Below are 25,488 nucleotides of genomic sequence, written 5' to 3'. Positions count from 1 at the left end.
ACGATAGCATATTCAGATACTCTGACTCCTCACTCAGCTTCTCAAGTTCAACAAGCAATCTCTATGTTGTTTGTACAAAGATCACAGCGTCAGAAGATACAAAACACCCATTACTGTACATCAAGCGCACTTCTTGAACCCTGTAACATAACTAAATGGATTCACTGTTATATCGGGTGCCCAAGTTCGGTCCTCGAGATCTACCTTCCTGACACTTAGTTGCCTCCCTGTTCCAACACACCTGAATCCAATGAAAGGCTTGTTAGCAGGCTTTTAATGAGCCTTTCATTGGATTCGGGGTGGGAACAGGGAGGCAGACAATCAGTCCATCATAGCCAAAATGATGTATCTGATTTTCCATCACCATGCAATTGATACTAAAGTGACTGCTCATTTAACACAAATATTTACCAGCGGTAGCCACGGATTCTCTGAAGAGCCCTAGTACAAAAACCATCCAGCCATCACCTTAGGTCACTGTTTAGCATGCAAGTCTTACAAGCACCAGGAACATGAAGACTTGGACTTTCATTCACCCTGTAAAGATACTGGCATCATCAGACAAACAAAGCTCTTCGCAGACCATCTCTTGATCTGAAAGGCCGAGGACGCAGCAGTGAATGTCACTGCTGAAATGAGTATTTATTTATTTTCCTTTATATAGCGCCAAAGTGGAGGAGTTTAAGTATCTCGGGGTCTTGTTCACGAGTGGGGGACGGATGGAGTGTGACATCGACAGACGGCATCGGTGCAGCATCTGCCGTGTGATGCGGTCGCTGTATCAGACCGTCGTGGTGAAGAGAGAGCTGAGGTAGGGGGGCAAAGCTATCGATTACGGTCGATCTACGTTCCGATCCTCACCTATGGTCATGAGATTTGGCTCATGACGAAAGAACGAGATTGCGAGTACAAGCGGCCGAGATGAGTTTCCTCCGCAGGGTGGCTGGGCGCTCCTTAGAGATAGGGTGAGGAGCTGCGGAGGTGAGTGGCTGTTCCTCCACGTCGAAAGGAGCCAGTTGTGTTGGCTCGGGCATCTTTTCCAGATGCCCCCGGACGCCTCGCTGGAGAGGGTGTTCCGGGCCATGTATGGATCGGAGGTCTAGGCGGCGTTGGCTGGAGCTGCTGCCCCCGCGACCCGACTCCGGATACAGCAGAAGAAAATGGATGGATGGATAGTGCCAAATCACAACAGAGTTGCCTCAACGCGCTTCACACAGGTAAGGTCCTAACCTTACCACCCCCATGAGCAACAGTGGTAAGGAAAACTCCCTTGAAAGAAACCTCAGGCAGACCAGACTCAAAGGGGTGACCCTCTGCTTGGGCCATGCTACAAACATAAATTACAGAAACAATTCAATTACAATATCACAGCATACAGTATCTGTAAGTTCATCTCACATACAGCACACACATATCACTGAGTGTTATCTAATATAAGAAACAGGTTGGTTGTAGTTTGCTGGTATCTACGGAATCCTATTCTGAATGCTCTGAAATGGAACAATATCTCCACTGGTGGACATTACCATTAATGCAAGTACAATAAAGTTTTGCCAAACGCTCTAGTACTGTATATCTATATTTGAGATCTAGCTTCCAAACAGAGGACCATACACAAATGACTGCCGTATTTACAATTTGTGCCTTTTTACTTTTGGTGGTAATGATTTTGGATGTATGCTAGCTGTTTGCATGGGCAGGGAAAATAAATGATTAAATCCAGCATGTTGATGTCTGTGCATGATTAGGAACGACAAGTGCAGACGTTGTCTTGGCAGCATTGAAAGGTGCTGGTATATTTTAACATTGGCGTTACAAAAAACATTTCAAACAAAGTGATGCTGTGTCATCGATTCCAAACGAATAGACATGAAAGTCAACAAAACCGGCATGCTCGGACTTAAGTGACATTCCCAAAAAAGGTCATATTTTTGTCTTCAATGGATTCTTTAATAACATTTTATAAGCCATAACATATTCCATTTTATAGAAAATAAACATCTCTAGGAATACTATACACAATTATAATAGTACATCACATCTTACATTTAACAGCATCAAATACTTATGTACACCAAGAGAAAGTTTGGTGTGGTGGGTCTTTAATTCCCCCCTTTCTTCTTTAATGCTTAAATATGTGTCCTCTTGTGTGGCGCCCCCTGCAGAGTGTTGTTATATCATACAGCAGAGTGAAAGAAGCTACATACATCTAAGATACTGACACGTGTGTTATGGAGTCTGATCTGGATGTGTATCCGTCTGCACAGCGGGGGTAAGTGAAATACGTGATGACGATGTTTAACGGTAATACTTCAGATCTGTACAGAGATACGCAGTGACCCATCTCCCTACGTGGCCCTTTGACCTCTGACCTTCCCAGTGTTGACGTGGGCATGTACTGTACATATGGCATGTGTACACAACTGAATGAGAGGTACGTGCTTAAGATTACTTCTTTTTTTTTTTTTCTCAGTTTATTTCTGAAGAACACAAGTTGGACATATACCAAGGTGGACGCAATGATGTATATCCATAACGCACATCAAAATACATCTTAGAACATAAGAGCATTATATTAAAATACTGTTTTTTTTTTTCTTCAATATGCTGCTTTCTTTTTTCTTTTTTGATGGGCAATATCTTGAATTGGAGATGCACTTCTTCACTCACACAGACACGCACTTAGGAACACACTGATGTGGTCATAGAATGATTTGTCACACATTCGTAATTCCTAGCCCACTGTCAAGGTAGCCAAAGGGATGCTCCTGTCCAATCAGTGTCCTCCAGGTGTCTGAATATGACAGCAAACCTGTCCAAAGGCAGAATACGTGCATTATTCACTCTGCATTTTAAGCAGCGCCTCCCGGTGCACACGGAGCCTGAGGCACCACTCCGTCCTCCTGTTAAAACAGCGCCGCTGCTTTCTGTCGTCCAGGAAGGGTCTCAGTTGAGAAAACACATTTCAGGACAGAGAGCAGCTGCTGTCTCTCGAGCCCTTCTCCAGGGTTTGCGTTGCTCCGGGTTCCACTTTTTACCGTCCACAGTCGCATTGGTGGACGGGCCTGCCCACCAGTATATCACCATTTCCTTTAGGTAGAACTGACTATTCAGACTTTCCTTCACCTTGATGGATAGATGGTGCTTGCCTGGCTGACATTTTTGTGATGGTGGTGGAGGTGGTACACTGGAATATCTTACAGATCCTGTAAGGAAGGGGGAAAGACTGATTTAGGTTTGAATATGAATACAAGTCAAAAACTTTGCATGAGCTGCATGGTTACAGTGTTTCCAGCCTTCGTTGGACATGACCCGCAACACTCAATAAACCAACACCTTACTCTAGAAGTAGAAATGACTGGTTAATAGGCCCCGAGGTCATTGGTGACTTGCTTATCTCTGGATTCTGTAGCGTGACAGTTACTTTCCCAGCCAAGACTGGTGCCCATTTACAGCTGGGTGGACTGAGAAAATATACTAGTACATTAAGTGTCTTGTCCAATGTCAGGTAGCATGAGCGGGAATCAAACCTAGGTTTACACACAGTGCATCTGGAAAGTATTCACAGTGCTTCACTTTCCCCACATTTTGTTATGTTACAGCCTTTATCAAAAAATTTTCCCTCAAAATTCTGCTCACAACACCCCATAATGACAACATGAAAAATAATTTTTGCAAATTTAGACATCACACATACATAGTATCTCTTTATCCACTAAGCTCCCTGCTCTACACATTTTCTATCACCTGTAGTTGTCATTACACAATTTTTGAAGAAGGCTTGACCTGTTCTTTTTTTACAAGATACATGATCTGACTTGCACCTCAAAATCAAATATTTTGCTCCACATTCTATGTTAATCCCACTGCTAGCCAAATAAAAACATTGGTGCAAGTGTGGTTGTACTTAATGCTGGTGTGGAAATACCGCCACAGTTGGGGTCAATTTGTGTGGGTACATACTAGGCATTTATGTACCTTTGGTACAAAAGGACTTTACTCTATGGCACCATCAAACATACACATGGGGAACTGGAGCCTTCTTGCACAGATGTCAATGAAGAATGCATGAACTATGAACCAGTTTAACCGTGATTTCACTGCGCAACCCCCAAAGCAACCGGTGCTTTCAATTCCAAACAGTCAACCTGCTGCTGATAACATGTGGCAACAATTACTAGGTACTTTTAAGGAAGAAAAAAAAACTTGGCAAAAAACCAACAAACAAAAAAACAACAACAAAAAAACCCCAAATCAAAACAAAACAAGCAAACAAACAAACAAAAAAATGCACTGCAGTCGCCTGGTCGTGCTTTCATAAATAGCCAACAATGGATCCATCAACACCAAAGTCTGAGCCAATATGAAAGAAGCTGACGATGTTGAAGTAATGTCTAGCTTTGCTAGTCTTGTGTAGGCCTATGCCAGTAATCTAACAAGCCAAAATGTCTTGTGAAATTGGTTGACTTGAGCCCTTTTTAATCATATGAATGATTGGAACTTAAAGACAGTGTGTCCAAGAGTGTGACGTAAGTGAGGATATCATCCCCTAGCCGATGGAGAGTGGAAAGTCGATTAACATCGCCAGCACTGAGGTCTGCCAGACTAAGCCCAGACTGAGCTAAGTCAGTCGGGCAATGCTGATGTGTGTCATGGTCCTGGAAAAAATTTCAATATACTTAAAATCTTGACATTCATGCTAAAATGCCGGCAAGAGTTGAGCTCCGCTACCGATACGCCACCTCCACCAGTATGCCTTTACTGCTCAGTTGGCCTCCGACAGCCTTCACTGACCGTGACGAACGTCAGCCTTGCCCGACTGATGTCGACTTAGCTCCTGTGGAGTCTAGTGGACTTCGGTACTGCTCAACGTTAATAACTGTCACTCTCCATCGGCAATGGCGGGCGAATCGTCAGAGTGTGAATGGAGTGATCCTTCTCCAGAGTTTCACAGAGATTTTTGAGAATCTGCTGGATGTGTTTGCAACGCTAGTTTCAGATCATGTTTGTCCTTTGTGCAATTTAATTACAAAATGATTATTTATAGCAAAGACAATAGATTTCCAGAACCCATAGGAAACTGGTGACAGGTGACATATGACGATGCTAATGGATGCTCCGGACTTACACTACATACAGTAACATGGTTTTCTGTACAGAGTGGGTAGGAAGGCAGAAACATGACCACACGCTTGATGTCTCATACACCCTGAATTCAAGTCTTTTTCTGTAAGCAACCTTTAAAATTGCAAAGATGAACTAGTGTGTCAGACTCACCGCCTCCGTTTTAATTTTGAACACAGAGGCTTGTCTGCTCTCTTCACTAGACATACAGGCTCTTTCAGTGCAAGTGCAAGACAAAATTCCTTCTTAGACTCTTGAAGAAACACGTTCTTCTTCTTACATACTCTTATTTTTACCCATATTGTCACTCAAAATATACATTTTCCTCTCCCCACTTTTTGTTTTTGTGGTCCGTGTCTCTGTCAAGCTTGGATCCTCCACCAGAAATCTGGGAGTTTGAGGGTCCTGCACAGAATCTTTGCTGTTTTTCAGACTGCAGTCTTCAGATGTTGTACTTTGAATCTGCCAGAGCCACTCTCACAGTCTGGAGGGTCACACAGCCCCAAGAGCTCCTATTACCACTGAGACCACTGTGGCCTGTACCTTTACATATTTTCTAGTTCTTCCTCCAGTCCCTGGTACTTCTCATCTTACTCATACTCATACTCATACTTACTCATACTCATACTTACTCTTCTCATACTCTTTCTTCCTGACGTGTTACTGTCACGTGGAATTGCCATGTCTACCAGAATTGTCCTTTTCTGCTCCTTGTCAGCCACCACTATGTCTGGTTGATTGGACAGCAGCCGTTATCTATTTGGACCTTTAACTTTAAGTCCCACAGCACTTTAGTTCTGCTGTTCTCAGTCAGCTTTGACAATGTTCCCCATTTGAACTTTAGTATATCCAGGCCATATTTGGCACAGATGTTAACCCGGCTACTTGGTTGCGCCTCTTAGTGTGCGCTGTCCCAGCTTGCACCTCACACTCATGCAATCAAAGCACTTACAGAATGATCTCTCATAATAAAAGAATAATGCCAGTATAAAGGTACACTACAACAGTGCCCCAAAACTACAAAGTAAAGACTGATTTAAAAAATCTAAATGACTCACATTTTACTGCAATGTTTCCAATGGTATGGTCCAGCAATCTGAGGATTTTTTTGTTGTTGTTCAAACTGTGTCAAATAGCATCTAAATCGTTGTCCAATGCACATTTATTTGTCCAGTTTGTTTATTTTGGACTTTAACCCTCCTCCTCCATAAACTGAGGGATTCCTGCATAACACCATTGTTCACGTCTCCGTGTTGCTGTGGCCCAGCAAGCCGTATCCATCTGATATCTTTTGATTTAACTCCATTAAATAACATCCAATATCCTGCCCAAAGCCTATTTATTTGTCTATCTTGTTTATTTTTGGAATTTACAAGTCCTATATTAAGTAGCAGCATATGCTGTGGTGTGCAGATGTGTTACACTGAGTTTGTCCGTTTTAACTTGCCCCAGGAAAACGCTGTGTTATGAAGTGATTTCCACAACAAAAAAGGTGTAATTCTATTCCAGAAAATTGTGTTTACTAACAGCGGGTCAGCGGTGTTGGCTGAATGACCCACTCTCTGAGTTTCCTCCAGTTCATTCTGTCACTGTTGTATTTTCAGTCGCGCAAACAGCATGTGTTCATTTTCTCCGCTAGTCCGCTTGTATCTTGGTGTCCATCAGTTACAAGTAACCTAATGAACCTGAGTGAGCATCCACGATGTGTGAAGAGTATCAATACGTGAAGGCACTGTGTGTGTGCGTGTGTGGGTGTGTGTGTGTGTGCCGCTGTCCTGAAACCATCACAAAGAGAGAGAATTTGAGATGTGAGAGAGGGATGCTTGGTTGGGGTTGTTGTTGGCGTGTGTGTGTGTGTACATGGTCTTTTCGCTTTGATTACGCCGCTCATCATAAATTGGCAGAGCACAGACCCACACATACGTAGACCTTCAGATCCCTCAGCTGATGACAGCTCTGCCTCAGCCGGCTAACAACAGTCTCTCTGTGCCTCGCTCTCTCTCCCTCATGTTCTGCTTCTCACACTCTATTTCTGCTGCTCAGATGTGGGAGTTGAGGCGAGGGGAGGCGGCGAGAGGAGTAAAGAGGAGATGAGAGCAAAAGGGAGAGAAAAAGATGAGGAGGGGATGAAGGCAGGATGACTGAAAATGGAAAGGAGCTCAACGGAGACGAGAGGTGAGCGCGGCGAGGAGACGGAGGGAGCCGGAACGGCAGGCGAACAGGAATAAACGAGGAAAGAGAAATAACAAGAAGGAAGGAGAGCAAGAGAGAAAAGGTGTAGGGAGCATGTAGGGAGCATGTAGGGAGCGTAGCAGGCAGGGATGGTGGGAGGGGTGTTTTGATCAGCAGCCAGCTTTTCATCCCCGTCAGTCTGCACGGAGGTGAACGGAAGGAAGGAGGGATGGAGGGATGCGGGGTGGTGGTGGTGGTGGTGGTGGTGGGGGGGGGGGGGGGTCAGAGGAAGGGAGGGTGGCTGCTGCCACTGCTGCCTCAATGCACCGCTGCGCCCTGCTGAATGTCAGCATCTCTCCCTCCCTCCGTCGCGTCCCCTCTTTCCCTCTGCATTTGACCTTCCTACGTACGCTGCAGTGTAAATACATCACCACCAGATGGCGTCTACCTGACAGTGAATCAGATGGAGGAAAGCAGCCGGTGTTGTCTGCTCATATTAAAACGGTGACCTGCTGTAACTGTGTAGGTCTGCAGTCATAAGAGCGGCTGTTGATTGACAGCAATACACAACTGGCAAATAGTAAAGCGCATAACCAGGAGGAACTCGAATGGCTTTTGCAGACAAAGGTCACTGGGTGCATACAGATGCTGAAGCGGTTATGAGATCCAGACGTTTCCTGGGTTTACATCAGTACGAGATGAGGGAGATTAACATGACTGTCAGATGCAACGACAAGCCCAATGTTTTTTTTCTCTGTTTTGGAACAGTTGGTGGTTGTAATTTCTATTCTGTACGTTATAAGCTGCTGTGGACATTGTGACAGCAATGTGTGAAAAAAAAATGTCAATTTCCTTTGTGTTGTGATGGGAGGATGGATGTGAGGCAGGAGGAGAGGAACAGGGAAAACTACTGCTGTAGTGAGTGCTGTAATGGCAACGCAAACATGACAAGATGCCGTTCTGAATGTTGCTTCCATGGGAAGCACACCAACATGCACCTGTTTGATCTGATGGGTAAAGGCAGCGGGCACCTTCATGCAGCACTGGACACATGACTGTCGACAGGGATGGAAACATACAGTTTTCTGGGTGCTTGCAATCAGGGATGGGAGGAAATTGCCTGCACTCAGAGAAAAGATCATAGTACATGAAGATACTGATGGACAAATTTGTTATTACTCAAAGCCATCACTATGGTTATAGGGTGTTTGTGATGGCTTTGTGTCCGTCTGTCTGTGCTCAGCATATGTCCAGTCCTACTTACTGCCAAAGTCTTCAAATTCACATGAACATTCTTGGGACACAGACCTGGAACAAGTTCAAAGATGGCTACCTTGACCTATTTTAAGAGGTATTTTAACAGGTTAAAAAGGTCACATTCTGTTTCAATCTGTTCGGTTTGTTTTTGAGTGGCGGGGATAACAGTTAATCAGAGTAGAGCCGCACCATGATGTCAGTGGCTGCTCTCCTCCAAAACTACTTCATTTGTGTTTATATATGTTTCTCATATATTATTAAAAGCTAGCAAGAAATAACACTTCTAAAACTAAAAATGTTTTTGGAACCTAATAGCACACCTCTGACCTATAATTTCGCAGACATTAGCATGGTAAACACTGTGTCATTTGTGTGTAAATATAACCTCTTTGTTAGATATTATGTAAAAGCTAACAACAAATAAGCACTTCTAAAACTAAAAACTCTGTTTTTGGAACCTAATAACACCTTTGAATGTATTATTTCATGGACGTTAGCATGGTGATGTCACAGGCTGGTAGCTAACTGCAAAACACTGTTTCGTTTGTGTGTAAATATAACCTCTTTGTCATATATAATGTAAAAGCTAGAAAGTAATAAACACTTCTAAAACTGAAAATGCTGTTTTTGTAACCTGATAACACCTCTGGAGTCGTTTACAAGACATTGTGTGGATGTTACCATGCATGCTAAATTCTGCTAACTCAAAGCTAACTTCCTATGGAGTTCAATTTGTCTTGTTAATACCAGCAAATGCACACAGGGTGATCTACAAATATTCCTTGATTTGCACAACTTCCACTCTTGTCAAAAGTTCATGTGCACACACACACACACACACACACACACACACACACACACACACACACACACACACACGCAAAGCCTCCTGCAGACGCCGTTAAAACGTAAATATTGTTTTTGATTGATTGACTGAGATAGAGGGCTTTACTGAACATGTACAAATTGCACGTAAGACAATAGGATCTTAATAATTAATTAAATAACTGCAAATTATAAAGAACACATGCTCATACAGCCGAGGGTACTTTAACATTGCATTATATCGTTCATATTATCATGATTCATTTGTCCATCTAAAAGGTCCTAGATTGACCACCCGGACAGATAACCGGTCCAAGGCTGAAATCTTTGTTTAAGGGTAGTGATAGGACTTTTCAACTCTGTTCAGTAGTTTGACAGACTGCTGCGTGTTCTTGGTCACACTTAACGTGCAAAACAAATTTCACTGGGCTCACCGCAAAACAGAAACAGCCTATTGTAATGACCATGCCTCTGTATCTGTTTGTTTGTGACAATATCTTCAAAACACAAAGAGATATATCAATCACATTTGGCAGACAAGCTCACTGAAACCACCCTCTCACAACAGACGTCATGCCAGGGGCATAGGTTAAAGGTCAAAATCAAGGTCATCATCTACTGTCCGCAGTAACATCTTAAACACACAAAGATCAATTTCAATCAAACATGGTCAATCAACTCCAGACCATTCTGTCACAGCAGATGTTGTATCAAAGATCATGTCAAAGGTCAAGGTCAAATTAGCAGTCATCTAAAAAAACATTAATGGTCATATCTCAGGAACTAGATGAGACATTGAAATAAGGTATTCTTACACATTTCTGCTACCCTGGGGCTACCACATACGAACCAAACCTCTGTCAAAGACATCATGTGATGATGCTGAGTGAAGTTGAAAACTAGCTGGTGGCAGCAAGGCACTGCAGTAGTCTGGATGCCATATTTGTCTTTGTGAATACACAGAGCTGTGATATAACAGGGAAAGATAGCTGGTTTGGAATGATATTATAGCCACTGTATTAGGCTGATTTGTTAATTAGCTTGGTTACAACCAAGATCCTAGATGATTAATCAGTTGCTCCAAGTTAATGCATCTGTACTACTCATATCTTGTTTGACAGTTGAATGTATCTATATGTTAAATGTTTTTGGAACAGTTTAGATACTAGTAGAGATGGATTTTGTGAAAGTGTATTATGTGTTATAGCTAGCCTCTACACTGTGGACAATACTACTGTCACGTTACAGTTCAGCAGTATAACACCTACTTGTGATTTGAGGGTCAAGGTTCACCAAAGCCAAGCTCAACCTGAAATATCACTGTAAATGAACTAAGTTAACATTTTACCTCCTTGGAAATCCAAATGAACCAAATGGATTACAAAAAAATAAATTTAAGCAAATTCACCCAGAAGTTTCATTGCTAGTTCCCTCGTGTGCAAGATTTTGAATAAGCCTGGGCTCAGTGAAAGTTTGGTCTTAAGAAATGACATAGTTTCAAGGAGATTTTAAACATGCAGAGATGACTTACATCTGGCCAAGTTTGGTGCTGCTTTTCATTGAGTAACAACTCAGTGAATGTTGACTGATTTCTCCAAGCACCTCTTGCTTAGCAGCATCCAGTACTGAATCCTCTTGAGCAGGCACACCACTTGGCAAAAGTCTTTTTTTTCCAGAGCTTGGTCAGACTCCCCATGCCTTTTTGCTCAGGTCGGGATGGTCTGGGACAAGCCTGGTGCAATTTGGCATAACTTTGGGTGAAACTGTCCTTATGTCTGGAAGCATGTCCTGGTGCAGTGTAGCATCACATCCACCATATCACGGAAAGCCACCACCAAGGCAGACGACCAATGCTCACCTTGCCAAGTAACCATTTATCTGACAGGAGCAATGTCAAAGTGACTTCCTTTTGGTTTTCTTCAGCCATTGTGGTCCTCAACACTGAGGTACCTGTGTGCTGGATCACATCCACAGAAATCTGTCACATGGCCAAAATGTTGGAGCTGATTACCCTTATCATGCACGTGAGTCTCCCTAAGTAACTGTTTGTACAACACAAAGTAATTCTAGCTGTACCCATATCCTCCAAGAAACCCAGCATAAAAGACAACTCTTGGATACAAGGTCTGTTGGAAAGTATCCGACCTTTTTATTTTTTCAAAAAACCTGATGGATTTGAATCACGTGTGCTTGCATGAGCCAACCTTGAACCTTCGTGCGCATGCGTGAGTTTTTTCACACCTGTCAATTGTGTCATTTGCTGTAAACAGCCTTTGTGTGAGGATGGGTGGAGTCTCTCTTCGTTTTTTTCTTTGCAAGGAAAATGGCGGAATGACTGGAGCAGCGCGGACTGCATCAGATTTTGCCAGAAACTGGGCGACAGCCATGTGGAAACAATCGGATTATTCAGACGGTTTCGGTGACGATCCTATGGGCATCACACAGATTAAGGAGCGGTACAACCGGTTTAAAGACGTCTGCACCACGGTGGAGAGCGAGCCGCGCTCCAGTCGGCCATCAACATGCTGAAATGACCAGATCATTTTCCAAAGTGAACGCTGTGGTGATGCGGGACCATGTGTGACTATCCGAGAAATTACGGAAAGAGGTGGACATCAGCACTTTTTCGGCACATTCCACTGTGACAGAAGATTTGGCCATGAAAGAGTTGTCAGCGAAATTCATGCCGATGGCTTTGGCACGAAGCTGATGGCGGAGCAAAAGCGCCACCGTGTTGAAGCCTCACAGGACATGCTGTGACTGCCCAGCTCTCCAATTTCTCGGATAGTCACAACGACTGAAAGCCACCGAAAGCCGTCTGAATCTTCTGAATGGTGGAAGAGCTGGGCATGTCAGGGGCCTGTCCTGTGAGGCTTCATCACGGTGGCGCTTTGCTGTGCCATCAGCTTTGTGCCAAAGCCATCGGCATGAATTTCGCTGCAACTCTTTTCATGGCAAAATCTTCTGTCACAGTGGAAGTGCCCGAAAAAGTGCTGATGTCCACCTCTTCCGCAATTTCTCAGATAGTCACACGACGGTCCCAGTATCACCACAGAGTTCACTTTGGAAATGATCTGGTCGTTTCAGAGTGTTGATGGCCGACCGGAGCGTGGCGCGCTCTCCACCGTTGTGCAGACATCTTTAAAACCGGTTGTACCACTCCTTAATCTGTGTGATGCCCATAGCATTGCCACCGAAAGCCGTCTGATAATCCGAATGGCTTCCACCTGGCTGTCGCCCAGTTTCTGGCAAAATTTGATGCAGTCGCACTGCTCCAGTCGTTCCGCCATTTCCTTGCAAAGAAAAAACGACGAGAGACTACACCCATCCTCACACAAAGGCTGCTTACAAGCAAATGATGCAATCGACAGGCGTGAAAAAACTCACGCATGCGCACGAAGGTTCAAGGTTGGCTCATGCAAGCACAGGTGATTCAAATTCATCAGGTTTTTGAAAAAAATAAAAAGGTCGGATATTTTTCTAACAGACCTCGTATTTTGTAACTGTTTCTATGCCTTGCACTGAAGTTGTACCACGGCTGCACCAGGTTGCTACAAACATAAGTTCAGCCATACTGGCAGGGAGTCTGGCTGAGCTCCTCAAATGTTTTGAACACAGTCAAACTTTGCCTGATTTATTGAGCCATGCCAAGCTCACCTCTGAGCCACTCACAAGCCGTGCTGAGGTGCTGCCCAGGCAAACTCGGCACAACCCAACAAGGTGTAATTATAGCTTTAAAGTGATCTTGCTGTTGTTGTATGAGTGTGCGCATATTGCAGATGTTCCGAGAGATGTGCAGATGGTTGTTTCATTGTCTTACTCTCATGTTTGGGACATTTAATAGAGAAGTCATCCTCATGGAATGTGCAGCCTAGATGGGGTGGAATCAAAGCAAAGAGGGAGAGATTAGCTACAGCACTTCCAATATAGTAGGTAAACATAAATGGTAAATGGACTGGCATTTATGCAGCGCTTTTCATCAGCATCAGACGCTCAAAGCGCTTTACAATATGCTCACATTCACCCCAAATGCACAATTGCACAACCACCTCTGCGCTCTTGGAGGAAAAAAAAAAAAACAGCAACATGCAGCCACATGACTGTACAATAAAAGTCAACAATAAGCAAACAAGAGGCACAATGAAAGAGATAAAAAGAAATGACAGAAGAATGATTGAGTAGGTGAGTTGTGATCAGACCGACAGCCCACTTAGTGAATGGCAGGTGCCTCAGCGGTATTGCAAAGGCCCTCTCGCAGCTCCCTGCACTCACTTCGGCAGACATGGCGGGCCTTCTAATCCTCGCACTGAGGTATTGTAAGAGGGCGCTATGCAACACATGCACTGACACACATGTTGAAACAAGCATATGCAATGCATTTGCAAGCTATAACCACGGACAAACATTTAGTTAGGAAAGCGCACACTGATGCATTCGCTGTCACCACAGAAAGTCCTCAAACAGCAGAATGGAGGGATGGAGCCTCGGAGGTTATGGTCAATAATGCACTAATACATCCTCTCCTCCCACTGTTTATTCTTTCCTTCCCTTTCACACACTCTAGAGTACCACTTACCCGTAGCTTTCCCTTTATTCAGCCTCTTTCCTCTTATCCCCCCATTTCCACTCTCAGACATCTCTTACGCAGTATTGGGCAGCGCAGTCTCGTTGAGGGCGGGGCGCTAAAGGGGTAAAATATGATGCATATGACGTAATTTCTTTACTTCCGGGGACAGAAACATGGCACTTTCTCTTTCTTTTTGGGCAAATTACATGCAAACAAAAAGAAAACACAAAGAAAAAGTGACGGTGCGGTGGAAAACGGACATGTGTTGTGGTTTGTTTATGACCCGGAGCTCAAACGTGTCGAGGCGGTTGTGCAAATGAGAGAACACAGCTACTCTGGTTAGCTGTGTAGGCTAACACTTACCGACACAACCTCTTGCATCTGCCTTGTCTTCCCTTCTCCACTGGGAACTGAAAAAACCTGTACTTTTCCTGACTGCTTTGGTGATTGCAGCTGAAAACAAAACAGTACACCATTTTCCCGTTAGAATTGATGCTGTTTGTGGAAAACGACTAATCCTCGGGCAGAGTGTGGAAGTGTCCAGCACAAAACATTTGGAGGATGGGGGTTTCAGCGGAAACCTTTTAAACCAGCACGTCTTCAACTGCCAGGTCCGCTCAGTGACAGCGAGTATGCTTTTAAATTTACCAAGCCCAGCTGAATGGGTTTATGATGAAACTCCCACACTCAGCCCGGGACACTCCGCCCAGAGACACCCTCCTGGGGACACACTACCCGGGTACACTCCAGCCTGGGTACACTCCACCCGAGGATTCTCTGCTGTGTTTCATGCCAGTAGGGGTTCAAACGAGACTGCGCCGCCCTATTACATCTTGATGCACTTTTCTTCTTTCACTTCATCCACCTTCCCTCTTTTTCTGTACTCCCCCCCTGCCAATTTTCCTTTGTCCACCTGTCTTATCTCCTCTCCTTCCTATAGCCCTCCTATTCCCAATTTCCATTCTCATTTCTCCTCCTGGCTTTTATTTACTTTCATCCCTCGTTGCGCTCCTCCGCTCTTTGCTGCCGTCTCTTACCTATCTCTTTGGCGCAGACATAGTGGTATTTATGAGAGCAGCCTCTCCAACAACAGCTGAGGGACGCCCCCACAATCTGGCACTTGTAGCAGCTCTGAGGTTAGTCAGACAGACGGACATACAAACCAAGACCAATAAATAAACAAATATTTGACCAACAGAAGCACACATGGACAGAGAGAAAAGAAGGGAAATGGGTTGAAAGTTATACCGCGAATATCTCTAACCCTTGAACATTTTTAACACCTTTGAATATCAATCATAGGGCAATTGCTGTCTTACAACTTCGGCTGACTTGTTAGCAGCCTCTTTTAGTCCGTATAACCTCCCAGCTACCATAATTACTCCCTTGGTCCAGATGGCACAGTTTCATGAGCCCAGTGTTCCTTAGCTTCAGCCTCCACTTGTAGCCTTTGGAACATGCTGTCACTGCTCTCCTGATCACTGGAGGCCCCTTGGCTTATTGCCTGGAGCTGTTTCATCTTTCTAAATCTTTCTTGGAGAGTTACCCTTTGTGGTGGACCCTTCTGACACACTCTTTCTGACCTTCGGTATCGCCAGTGATGGAGCCTGCTACTGATGCGTTCTTGAATAGACGTGTCTGGATTGCTGCCCTCTACTTCGATGCCTGAGGAGCTGCTGGGTTTTTCATCACAGCTACTACTATTGTCATTGGTCTTGGTTGGAAATTCCCTGAGGGATCCCGTGTGCCTGTTTGTCAAAATCTTTCGAGGAATGTCATCTTCCGTATAGTAAGGTCCACACAGATCACCCAGGTCTCTATAATTTGATGGCTTTCCGCACAGGCAACATGTAAGACATCTGCCAAACAAATCTTTATTCACCAAGGGTCCCTGGAGCATGGCCGGGGTATGCGGCACTACCTTTGCCACCGTGATGGGATTCTTCATTCTCACTATACCTTTTTTCTTGCGTTTCTGAAATATCACTGCATCCTCTGGTTTGTTGATGACAGTACACCAAGAAGAAAAGTCTCTGGAGTTATTGATCCTCACATAGGGACAGAAGGACGGTTTGGCATTTTTCTGCACTGGCTTACGTCTGATTCTTTTCACAGTAATGATTTCAGTCTGTTTTTCTGTTATTGTCACTACAGGACCCACAACACATGGCTCTTGTTTTTCTTGCTCCTCTTGTTCTCTCCTTTGTCTTTCTTCTTTTTCTCTCTCCTCTTTCTCAGCCTGCTCACACCCTGCAGCTCTTATGACTGCCTCAATAACCTCAAGGGCATCCTTCATTCCTGGCTTTGGCCCAGGTTTTTTGTGGACCTTCACAGGCTTACCAGAAATATGCTCTGAAGATGCTTTGCCACATTTCTTCTTGGTTGGATGTGTTGAAGGTTTTCTGCCTCTCCTCGGTTTCTGGAGGAGGTCTTTATTGGTGACCTCGAGAGCCTCAGTGATTTCATCTTGGCTGAAAAGCATTGGTACTATGGCCTCTGTGGAGGTTACCTTTTCCTCTATCTTCTCCTCTTCTGTTGCTTGTTGTTCAGCTGTTTCAGTGTTTGTATTCTTGGCTGCTTCTATTCCTTCTATAGGGGTTTGGTATTTTCTCTTCTTCCTTCTCTGTTTTAGGTGCATTTCATGATTATTCTTAATGGCCCTCTGTTTGGCTAGCCTTGGTGTGGTAACTATCAGGCTTCCTGCTTCTAAGGCTGCTACTGAGGCATCTGTACTCTCCACCATGGCCCATCTCTTTCTTTTAGTTCGAGCTGATTTTGTTGGAACAGATACACTGGCTGAAGTCTGGTCTATTAATTCGTCTGGACCTGCATGTCCACAAGGGACCCTGTATTAGCTTCCTCTTTTTCCTGTATCCCGTGTTCTGTGTTTTCTGGTTTTGTCTCCTTTGCTACATCAACTTCTACCACATATGTTTTTCTTCCTCTGTCATTGCAGTCTCTTGGCTCACATGCATTCCTCTCACTTGTGTATCTCCCTCTTTTCTCCACGGACAATGTCCAATGTCTTCTTGTGTAGACTCTGTGCTTTTTAATTTTTCTTCTATCATCTCAACAGTATTTGAGAACATAGATGTCTCACCTTCTTTCACAACGTGCTGCGGCAATGCCTTGGTGGTCACATCATCAGTTAAACTGCTGTCTATTGAGGGAACTGGGAGGTGTTTCTTTGAGCCAGGTGATGTTATTTTCTGTACCATGGCTGTTGTATTCTGTCCTCTTCCTTTGCGGGGTGGCAGAACTTTTGTTTTAGTGGGACACTGTGAGGCAGAGGAGGCCATCAGTCAGGATTTCAGCATCATTATTGTTGTGAAGAGTGTCTCTGGTTGGGGGAGGGCTCACCGAGGGCTTCTTGGATGGCTCTTGCTTTCTTTTGGGACTCTTGGACACTCTTTTCTTTGGTTTTGATGTATTCTGGACCTCCAGGAAGGGTTGAGGTGGCAAAGGTTTTGATTTGGCTTTGGACCCCTGTTTTTTTCTTGCCTGGGTATTGGAAAGCTTCTACGCTAGGTTTTCGTTTAGTGGTATTGATAATTTTTCTTCGGCTTTGTCAGTTAGGGCTGATGCTCGAGGTGGTACAGGGAGTTCTGCTTGTGCTGGGGAATCCACAGAAACATCTGTGCTTGTGTCTGTGTTAGGAAGAGAAGTTATCTTTTGCTCTGTAGTTATAGGATCCTTGTCCTTGAGTGAAACACTACTGGGTTGATTTCAGTTGGAGTCTGTGGCAATACATCTGTTTCAATGATTTTTTCTTTTTCTTTCAAAAGCTTTCCCTGTGAAGGCTTCTTGATCTCAAAACCATGTTCTTGCCATCTTTCTCAGTTTCTTTGTCTTCATTTGTTTGTTTTTCTATCTGGTTAAGTGGTGTTTCCTCCTGGTTTGCTTGTAATATTGTAGCTTTTTTGTTTTTCCTACTTCTGTTTTGAAATCCTGACAAAGGTTGAATGCTTTCTTCTTTCTGTGTCAACTTCGTTTTAGAACTTGAGCCTTTGGGGCGACCCACGGGAGCCTTGTTCGGTATGATGGTGGTGGTTAAAGAAACGTTTGCAGGCTTAGATGCAGGCTTTGGGCCTGGTTTTGAGCTCGGTTTTAGTGCTGGTTTCAGACCTGATTTTGACTCAGGTTTGGCTACAGATATTGATTCAGGTTTTAAACCAGGTTTGGGTCCTGGTTTTCGTTTCACAGGTGTCTCAATTTTTGGAGGCAGCTCTGGTACATTTGGCACAGGTTTTTGACTTAGTTTAGGTCCCGGCTTTGGCCCAAATTTTGATCCAGGTTTTTGATCAGGTTTAGTGACTGGTTTTGGACTGGGTTTTACTCCTGTTTTGGGTCCAGATTTTGGTCCTGGTTTGAGCCCAGGTTTTGAACCTGATTTGGTCCATTGTTTTCTCTTCACATTCAGCTCAACCTTTGGTGCCATGTCAGGTGCACTGAATGAGCGAGTACACATTCGAGAACGCAGACCATCAGATAACAGTTTTGGAGTTTGGCTCACAATAGATTCCTGATGAGCCAGATCTGTTTGATCTGAGAGGAGCACAGTTTTACTTGGGGGCATGCAGCGTTTCTGCACAGGTGATGGGACATTCACCTCTTCGTTCCCCTCTTCTCTTTCCAAGTGTATCTCTTGCGTAATCCCAACACTTGTTTGCATGATTCTCCTTTTACCTCTGGCGTGCTTGTGGCCATATGTTCGTGGCTGAGCAGACGGAACCACAGGCTCTGGCTTGGCCATAGGGGTCACAGCACTGGAGCAGCTGATGCCCGGCTCCACATCATCATCTCCTTTCTTTGGGGAAGGTGGTGTGTCTGCCCAGGAGGGGGCTGGTGGAAGTATTGACTTTCCAGGGATTTGAGGAGAATCTGGCTCCAGCACTTTTGCATCACTGTGATCAATATGGTCCCTGGACTGAGCTGGAGGTGTTGCCCTGTCATTGAGAGCTGAGAAAACTGGTAGAGCTGACTGAGGTTGAGGAGCAGTATCACCAATAGCTGATGCTCTTTCACAAGTGTCTGCTGCTGATGTTGCAGTTTGATATGTTGGAGGCCCTGCTGCAAAGTCATTATCAGCATAGAGGTCAATATTCTGACTCTCTGTCCTGCTGCAGAGACCACCAGATGACATCTCTTGCTCATCTGTATTATTCATGTGATCCTCAGCCAATGAGTCACTGAATTCCTCTTCCTCTTCCACATCCTTCCTAACCTCTGTAGATAGAGGAGGGGATAGAGGGTGTTGTGTTTGTGTATCTCTTCCTCTTCCTTTTCATCAGTGACTACCACTCTTTCGCTATCTTCATCTTCTTCATCCTCCACAGCTCTATTTTCTTGGTTATTAGAGTTATTCTCATTCAAGGTCTCAACGTGAGGGGCTGGAGACATGTTCTCTGAGCTGTCTTCTTTTTCCGTGGAATACTGGTCGTGATCAACGTCACTCCGAGATGTGAAAGGCAATGTTTTGACTGAGCTCTCTGAAACACTTGGAGATTCAGCTTTAAACGGTTCTGATTTCATCTCTTGGTCAAAGTGTTTGTTCTGGCTGGAGTCAGATAGACCTGCTGGGAATGGCTGAAGTGACTCTCTCAGAGTGGGGTCATATTTATTTTGGATCTTCTGGTACACTGTCTCATCAAAACAATAGCTCTTTTCTATTATCTCTTTGTTTACTTTGCAGTAAAGATTCTCATCTTCGGCCCATTTCTCCAGATCCTCTGTCAGGTTAGTTGTGTCTGAGGTTTTCTCGTGGTCAGGTGTCTTTTCTGATGCCATTTCCTCTTTGTCTGAGAATTTCTCTGTCAAGGCTGATTCTTCAAAATTTTCCTTAATGGATTCATTGATATGCTGAATGTCTGAAGGGGAGTCACTGTCTTGTTTCATTGGACTGAGGATGGTGATGCTTGCAGGAGACCTCTCTTCACCGATGCTCTTTACTGGAGTATTCATGCCATCTCTTCCCTGCCCTGACTGACATCGAATAGGGTCCGGAGTTAGATTGTGAAGGCCGGAGTCCCCAGATCTGGTAGACATATCATCTGGAGATGTAATAGAGCATGAAGAAGCTGTGTCTAGGTTGAGGTGAGTATTGTTGGGGGCTTGTGCTGGACTCCTGCCCTGACCACAAAAGTAGTACCCCCTCTCCAGCTGTTCATCACTGCTGCTGGAGTAGCCCCCTTCATGGAGTTCCATGGGCAGCGCCTGCTGCTGATGAGTAGAATAAGGGTCCTGAATAGGACCTCCACCAATACTACCAATACTTCCATCGGGATAGAGAGACGTTTTGTATTCCTCACCCTTTTTGTTTCCATTTCCAGCACTACTATTGCTACCTCCACTGCTGCGCTTGCTGCCCTTCTTGTTTGCTACCAAGGCCTCAGAGAGCAGCAGCTGCTGCACATTGTTTGAGATGCTCTCAACTTGAGAAGTGAGGGCGTTCAAGCTCCACAAGCTGGGGTTTGACAGTAGCTTCTCGGAAAAGCGTTCTTTCATGGTAGGGATGTGTGGAGTCGTAGCATAACTGTGAGTGGCGGAGTGGGGCACACTGGGTGAGGGGTGTGAGTGTGGAGGCATCAACATTGTGTTGGAATTACTTTGTTCCTGCAAGCCTGCTGAAGAGGACGAAGTGGAGGATGCTGCAGCAGGAGTCATAGGAGGCTGGCCATACTGAAAAGACTCCGGATTGGACATAAGTGGTGAAGGCGTGGAGCTGTATGAGGGTGAGCGCCCAACAGAACGTGCAGGGGAGTGACTGGAGGAAGGGCTGCATGTCTGGTAATACTGTTCTGGTGATCTAACAGACAGCTCTGACAAACAATAGTTTTGTTGGTTTTGGCTGTAGTGTTGGTATTTAGGGTGGGCATCTTGGGGGTTTGTCATGGCCTGTAAAGGGGGTTGTGGCTCATAACCTCTGGAGGGAGGTTGCTGGTAGCCATAATTGTTCTGTGTGGACCTGTAATTCCCCTGCTTCAGATTACTGTGGCTGCCCATTTGTCTGCTGTACTGGGAATTAGGGGTCAGGTTGTATCCTTTATAACAATGAGGCATAGCGTTGCACTTTTCCATGTACGGGGAGGGAGAGGGTGAGGGCTGTGGGTAGTGCAGGTGACTCTGGGGATACATAAGTGGGGAAGGTGCAGGGTTAGGTGGGTGTGACTGGTGGTGGGGGCTGGTATAGGCAGAATTGGAGGTCTGGTGGCATTGGCTCTGAGAGTGGCCCAACACGTTCTGGTCTATATACTGAGAAGAGCCAGGTGCAGGACCTCCACCAGCCTCCATACGCCCAACTAAGTCCTGATCATACTGAGTTAACTGAACTGGGTCCTCCCACTTCTGCTGTAGATGGCCTTCACTCAAGTATTGGGTTGAGTAATTGCCAGGACCCATGTGGTTACTGTAGCCCCCAGGACCCTGCAGGTGCTGACTGGATGTGTGGGAGGGCACTTTACTTCCTCTGTAGGGTTTCTTTGCTTGTGGAGGGGCAGACCCACCACTGCCACTTGCATTTTCTCCACCACTGCCTGCGTATCCAGGATATGCTTGCTGGCTATAACAGTCTTTTGGTCCTACACCATTTCCTGGCCCTACAGCTGGAGAAATTCCTGTGGGGTTTGCCAGTGAGTGGGCTTCATAGCCTGATCTGGTGTGTCCTGGGCCTGGGCCTGGATGTGGACCAGGACCTGGATGTGGGTGCTGGGGCTGTGGATGATGTGGATGTTGTCGATAGGTATCCAGACGGGATAACTCATGGGGCTCCTGCTGGTAGCAGGGCTGGTTGCTGTGGTAACCACTGCTTCTCTCACGGAAGGACTGCATAATTCTTGTGTCTGTAGTCAGAATAGGGAGGGGGAGTGAGGTGAAATGGGTTAGGGGGAGGGGGGTTGGGGTTCTGAATACAGGGAAAGATAGGAAAATAAGAGGAAAAAATTCTTAGTGTTAGTGCTGTTGAGTCAAGGGCTTATCCATCCTATAAATACTCCTCTCATATAGTATTCAAGGTCTAATTTTTGGTCTCTTTGGTCTATGGTTCAAGATCTGTTTCAGATTTTCAGTAATTGTAATTGACATCAGATTGAGACTGAGGAACTTCCATTCTTTATTAATAAAATAAAGAAAGCTGACCTGCATGTGAGGGATCTTTCCTGAGATTATGCTTCTTAATAAAAAAAAAGACTGCAGTACTTGTCTCTTACTAAGTCGTAACTAAGTTGTATTTGTTGTAGAGGTGGCTCTAACAGGACATGGATGCCATGGTTAGTTTAATTATTTTTTAAATCACACAGAGTTTGTGCAGCATGACTTTTTACAGTGGCTAGTTTCTACAAGTGCTCTAGGTAAGCCATTCTGTGTTTTGTAAGGTTCTGCTATTAACCTAGAAAATTATTCACAGACTAGCACTTCCCTACTTAGCTGCCTAATTAAACCCTACGTACCGGCCCGGGCTCTGCATTCTCAGGGCGCAGGATTACTTTGTGTCCCTAGGGTGAATAAAAAGTCTGCGGGCCACAGAGCTTTCTTTTATCGTGCACCTGTTTTGTGGAATGATCTAGTTTGGGAGATCCTGTAACTTCTACTCCAGTGCGACTTATATACAAAAAAAAAAAAAAAAAAAAAAAAAACACATGTTCACTATTAATAATAATTACAATACCTCTTTAGATATAGATTTCCCAAGAATCTAAGCACTAAACAAAACAAAGTCCAGTACGGAAAGAATAAATGTCAGTCATAAAAAGTACACTACAGCAATGCACAAAAGTCCCAGATTAAAGAGCTGTTAATACAGCAAAAGGATGCAACTTTACTTCGGTGCAACTTATAATGCGGTATTTATTTGATGTTCAAACCATTCTTCATTGTGGTTCTCTACACTGACCCCAGTGCAGAGAACCATAACGAAGGACTGACCCGTGCTGTGATTCAATGCAGTTTAGTGCTGTTGTCATGGGTTCATGGGGTTGTGTTGAAGGTGAGACTAAATATGTGAACTGTGAAGGGCAGGAGAAATGAAAGTGTGCTAAAACTCTTCTCTTTATTGATTTGCATATAATTGTGCTGGAACTCTTGCTGTTCTCTTTGGGTCGATAAAATAGATTAGGTCGAAATATTATAGTAGAGAAGCTTGAATCTTCGATTGGACTGGGTTGCTTGATGTGAGGACGTTTCGCTTCAAATCACAGAAGCTTCCTCAGCTAAAATTCTTGCTCTGGGGAGTCTGACTTCTGTCTTGACTCTTGTAGAGAAGAATAAACCATAAGCCAACAAAAGCTGGAATTTTTAATCTAATCAGACCCCTCCTACTGAGAGGCTGACTGCTATAGGCTAGTGACTAAACAATAGCTCTAATTAGCACCTATTATGCTCTAGTTAGCACTCTCCTAATGATGGGATGGAAGCCTCTCCTGATGGCTCCCTTGACGACTCTCCTGATGATGTGAATGACTTATTACCATGAACAAAAGACTGAAACTGCTTTGACCTGAGTACCCCATTGTAAACAGGGGACAAAGCGTGTCTGAGACCCGCCCCCCGGTTAAGGCTGGGTTTCAACTGTTTTACAAAGAATGCTTCCTTGACACCTCTCTCAAACCATTTCTTCTCTCTGGCTAAGATTTTAACTTCCTTGTCCTCAAACGTGTGGTTAGTGTCTTTCAGGTGGAGATGAACTGCAGACAGAGGTCCACTGGCGACCTCTCTGCGGTGCTGGTATAGCCTCTTGTTTAAAGGTTGCTTAGTCTCACTTATGTGAGACTTCTTGAGACTTCTATGTGAGAAATCTTAGCCAGAGAGAAGAAATGGTTTGAGAGAGATGTCAAGGAAACATTCTTTGTAAAACAGTTGAAACCCAGCCTTAACCGGGGGGGCGGGTCTCAGACACGCTTTGTCCCCTGTTTACAATGGGGTACTCAGGTCAAAGCAGTTTCAGTCTTTTGTTCATGATAATGAGTCATTCACGTCATCAGGAGAGTCGTCAAGGGAGCCATCAGGGGAGGCTTCCATCCCATCATTAGGAGAGTGCTAACTAGAGCACAATAGGTGCTAATTAGAGATATTGTTTAGTCACTAGCCTATAGCGGTCGGCCTCTCGGTAGGAGGGGTCTGGTTAGGTTAAAAACTCCAGCTTTTGTTGGCTTCTGGTTTATTCTTCTCTACAAGAGTCAAGATAGAAGTCAGACTACCAGAGCAAGAATTTTAGCTGAGGAAGCTTCTGTGATTTGAAGCGAAACGTCCTCACGTCAAGCAACCCAGTCCAGTCGAAGATTCAAGCTTCTCTACTATGGAACCCACCTGGACAACTGAGAGCCTACACAGAAACATCGAAATATTATGTTTTTTTTTCTCTTTTGTTTAGTTCTGACTGTTCTCCGGTTATTTTTGGATTAAATGTATTTTTTTTTTAAATATGAATGTTGATCTGCTTCAGATCAAGAGTAAAATTTTGGACACATAAAAAACTCTACATTGCAGGTTATGTAAATAAAATAACCTACCCATGTTTAAGTATGACCTGAAGTTATTTACAGTGCCACCATGTTAGTATTTAAATAGTTAGACTTTGTTTGCTGGATAAAATATTATTTATAGACACGATGTTGTGCCATGAATTAACCCCACTTTTGTAACTACTGTAAGATATTGCAATTTATTAGCTAAACAAACAATGGAAAACAACAATTTTAATGTTTGTCTTTGATATAGTGTTTCATAAGAGCTTCCTTTTCACCCTCTCCTCTCTTTTCCTCGGCTCCTTTGTACACATGCAGAATTGCAGTTGCCTTCAAGGAACGGTGAAAAGAATTACACCTTGTGTTTGTATGGGCGCTTTCAATACAAGTGGATGTCACAGAGTTTGGCCGTATGTGCTTTTGAGTTCAGAGTGTTCTTGTTTATGACTGCACATGCACACATCGCGAAGAAACCTGAGCACTTTCATTATCAACCAGCTACCCTACAATAAACATATTGTGCCTGTCTCCAGATAATGAACTCATTGTGTTGTTGTGATGCTTTGGCTAGGGCTACTGTAAACGCATGTTCAGCATCATCCATCCATCCATCCATCCATGCATCCATCCATCCTGCAGATGCATGGTACTGCACAGTACTGCACGATACTGCACGGTACTTCGCTTTAAACTACTTTTCTGCCAATGGCCAATGCGTAATTTGTGTATTGCACTTGTATTTATATTTTATATACACATCCTCTGTATATATTTTTTGTCTGTGTTTTTTTTACACTGGTTGCCGAGAGCTTCTGAAAGGAATTTCGTTATGACAGTAAATTTATCTATCTGTGTATGTATCTATCTGTTTTCTTTTCCTTATCTTGATAAATGTTATCCAGTTCCTCTGAGTCACCAGTAGGAGGCAGTCAGAAATTCCACATGGAGAGCTTGCAAACTTCAATTACAAAGGAACCACTGAGAGCACTGTGCTCTCATTTTTAGCATCACATATTGTGATTGTAGTATCATGACTGATAGTCCATCTTTATTCATGTCTCTGCTCCCTCAAATCCTCATGTGATC

General features: G+C 44.2%; 1 protein-coding gene and 1 long non-coding RNA gene across 2 annotated transcripts; one reads left to right on the top strand and one right to left on the bottom strand.

Annotated features, from left to right (window-relative positions):
- Positions 1 to 3,060: 3,060 nt before the first annotated feature.
- LOC117527482 (retinoic acid-induced protein 1) lies at positions 3,061 to 21,788 on the bottom strand. Its single transcript, XM_034189847.1, is given in 10 exon segments — positions 3,061 to 3,206; positions 13,200 to 13,249; positions 14,983 to 15,076; positions 15,265 to 15,353; positions 15,356 to 16,775; positions 16,777 to 17,232; positions 17,234 to 17,664; positions 17,667 to 17,750; positions 17,753 to 19,210; positions 19,213 to 21,788. Coding segments are annotated over 10 exon segments (6,651 nt in total). The 5' UTR covers positions 21,773 to 21,788; the 3' UTR covers positions 3,061 to 3,197.
- LOC117527484 lies at positions 4,634 to 8,518 on the top strand. The gene is made up of 3 exons (XR_004565541.1): positions 4,634 to 4,647; positions 7,589 to 7,593; positions 8,121 to 8,518. It is a non-coding gene; the product is annotated as an uncharacterized LOC117527484 (long non-coding RNA).
- Positions 21,789 to 25,488: the final 3,700 nt, after the last annotated feature.

This window comes from Thalassophryne amazonica, chromosome 16 (genome assembly GCF_902500255.1).
Source record: "Thalassophryne amazonica chromosome 16, fThaAma1.1, whole genome shotgun sequence".
Classification (NCBI taxonomy): Eukaryota; Metazoa; Chordata; class Actinopteri; order Batrachoidiformes; family Batrachoididae; genus Thalassophryne; species Thalassophryne amazonica.
The sequence above is the reverse complement of the archived record's forward strand: the minus strand, read 5'-3'. Positions and strand labels throughout refer to the sequence as shown.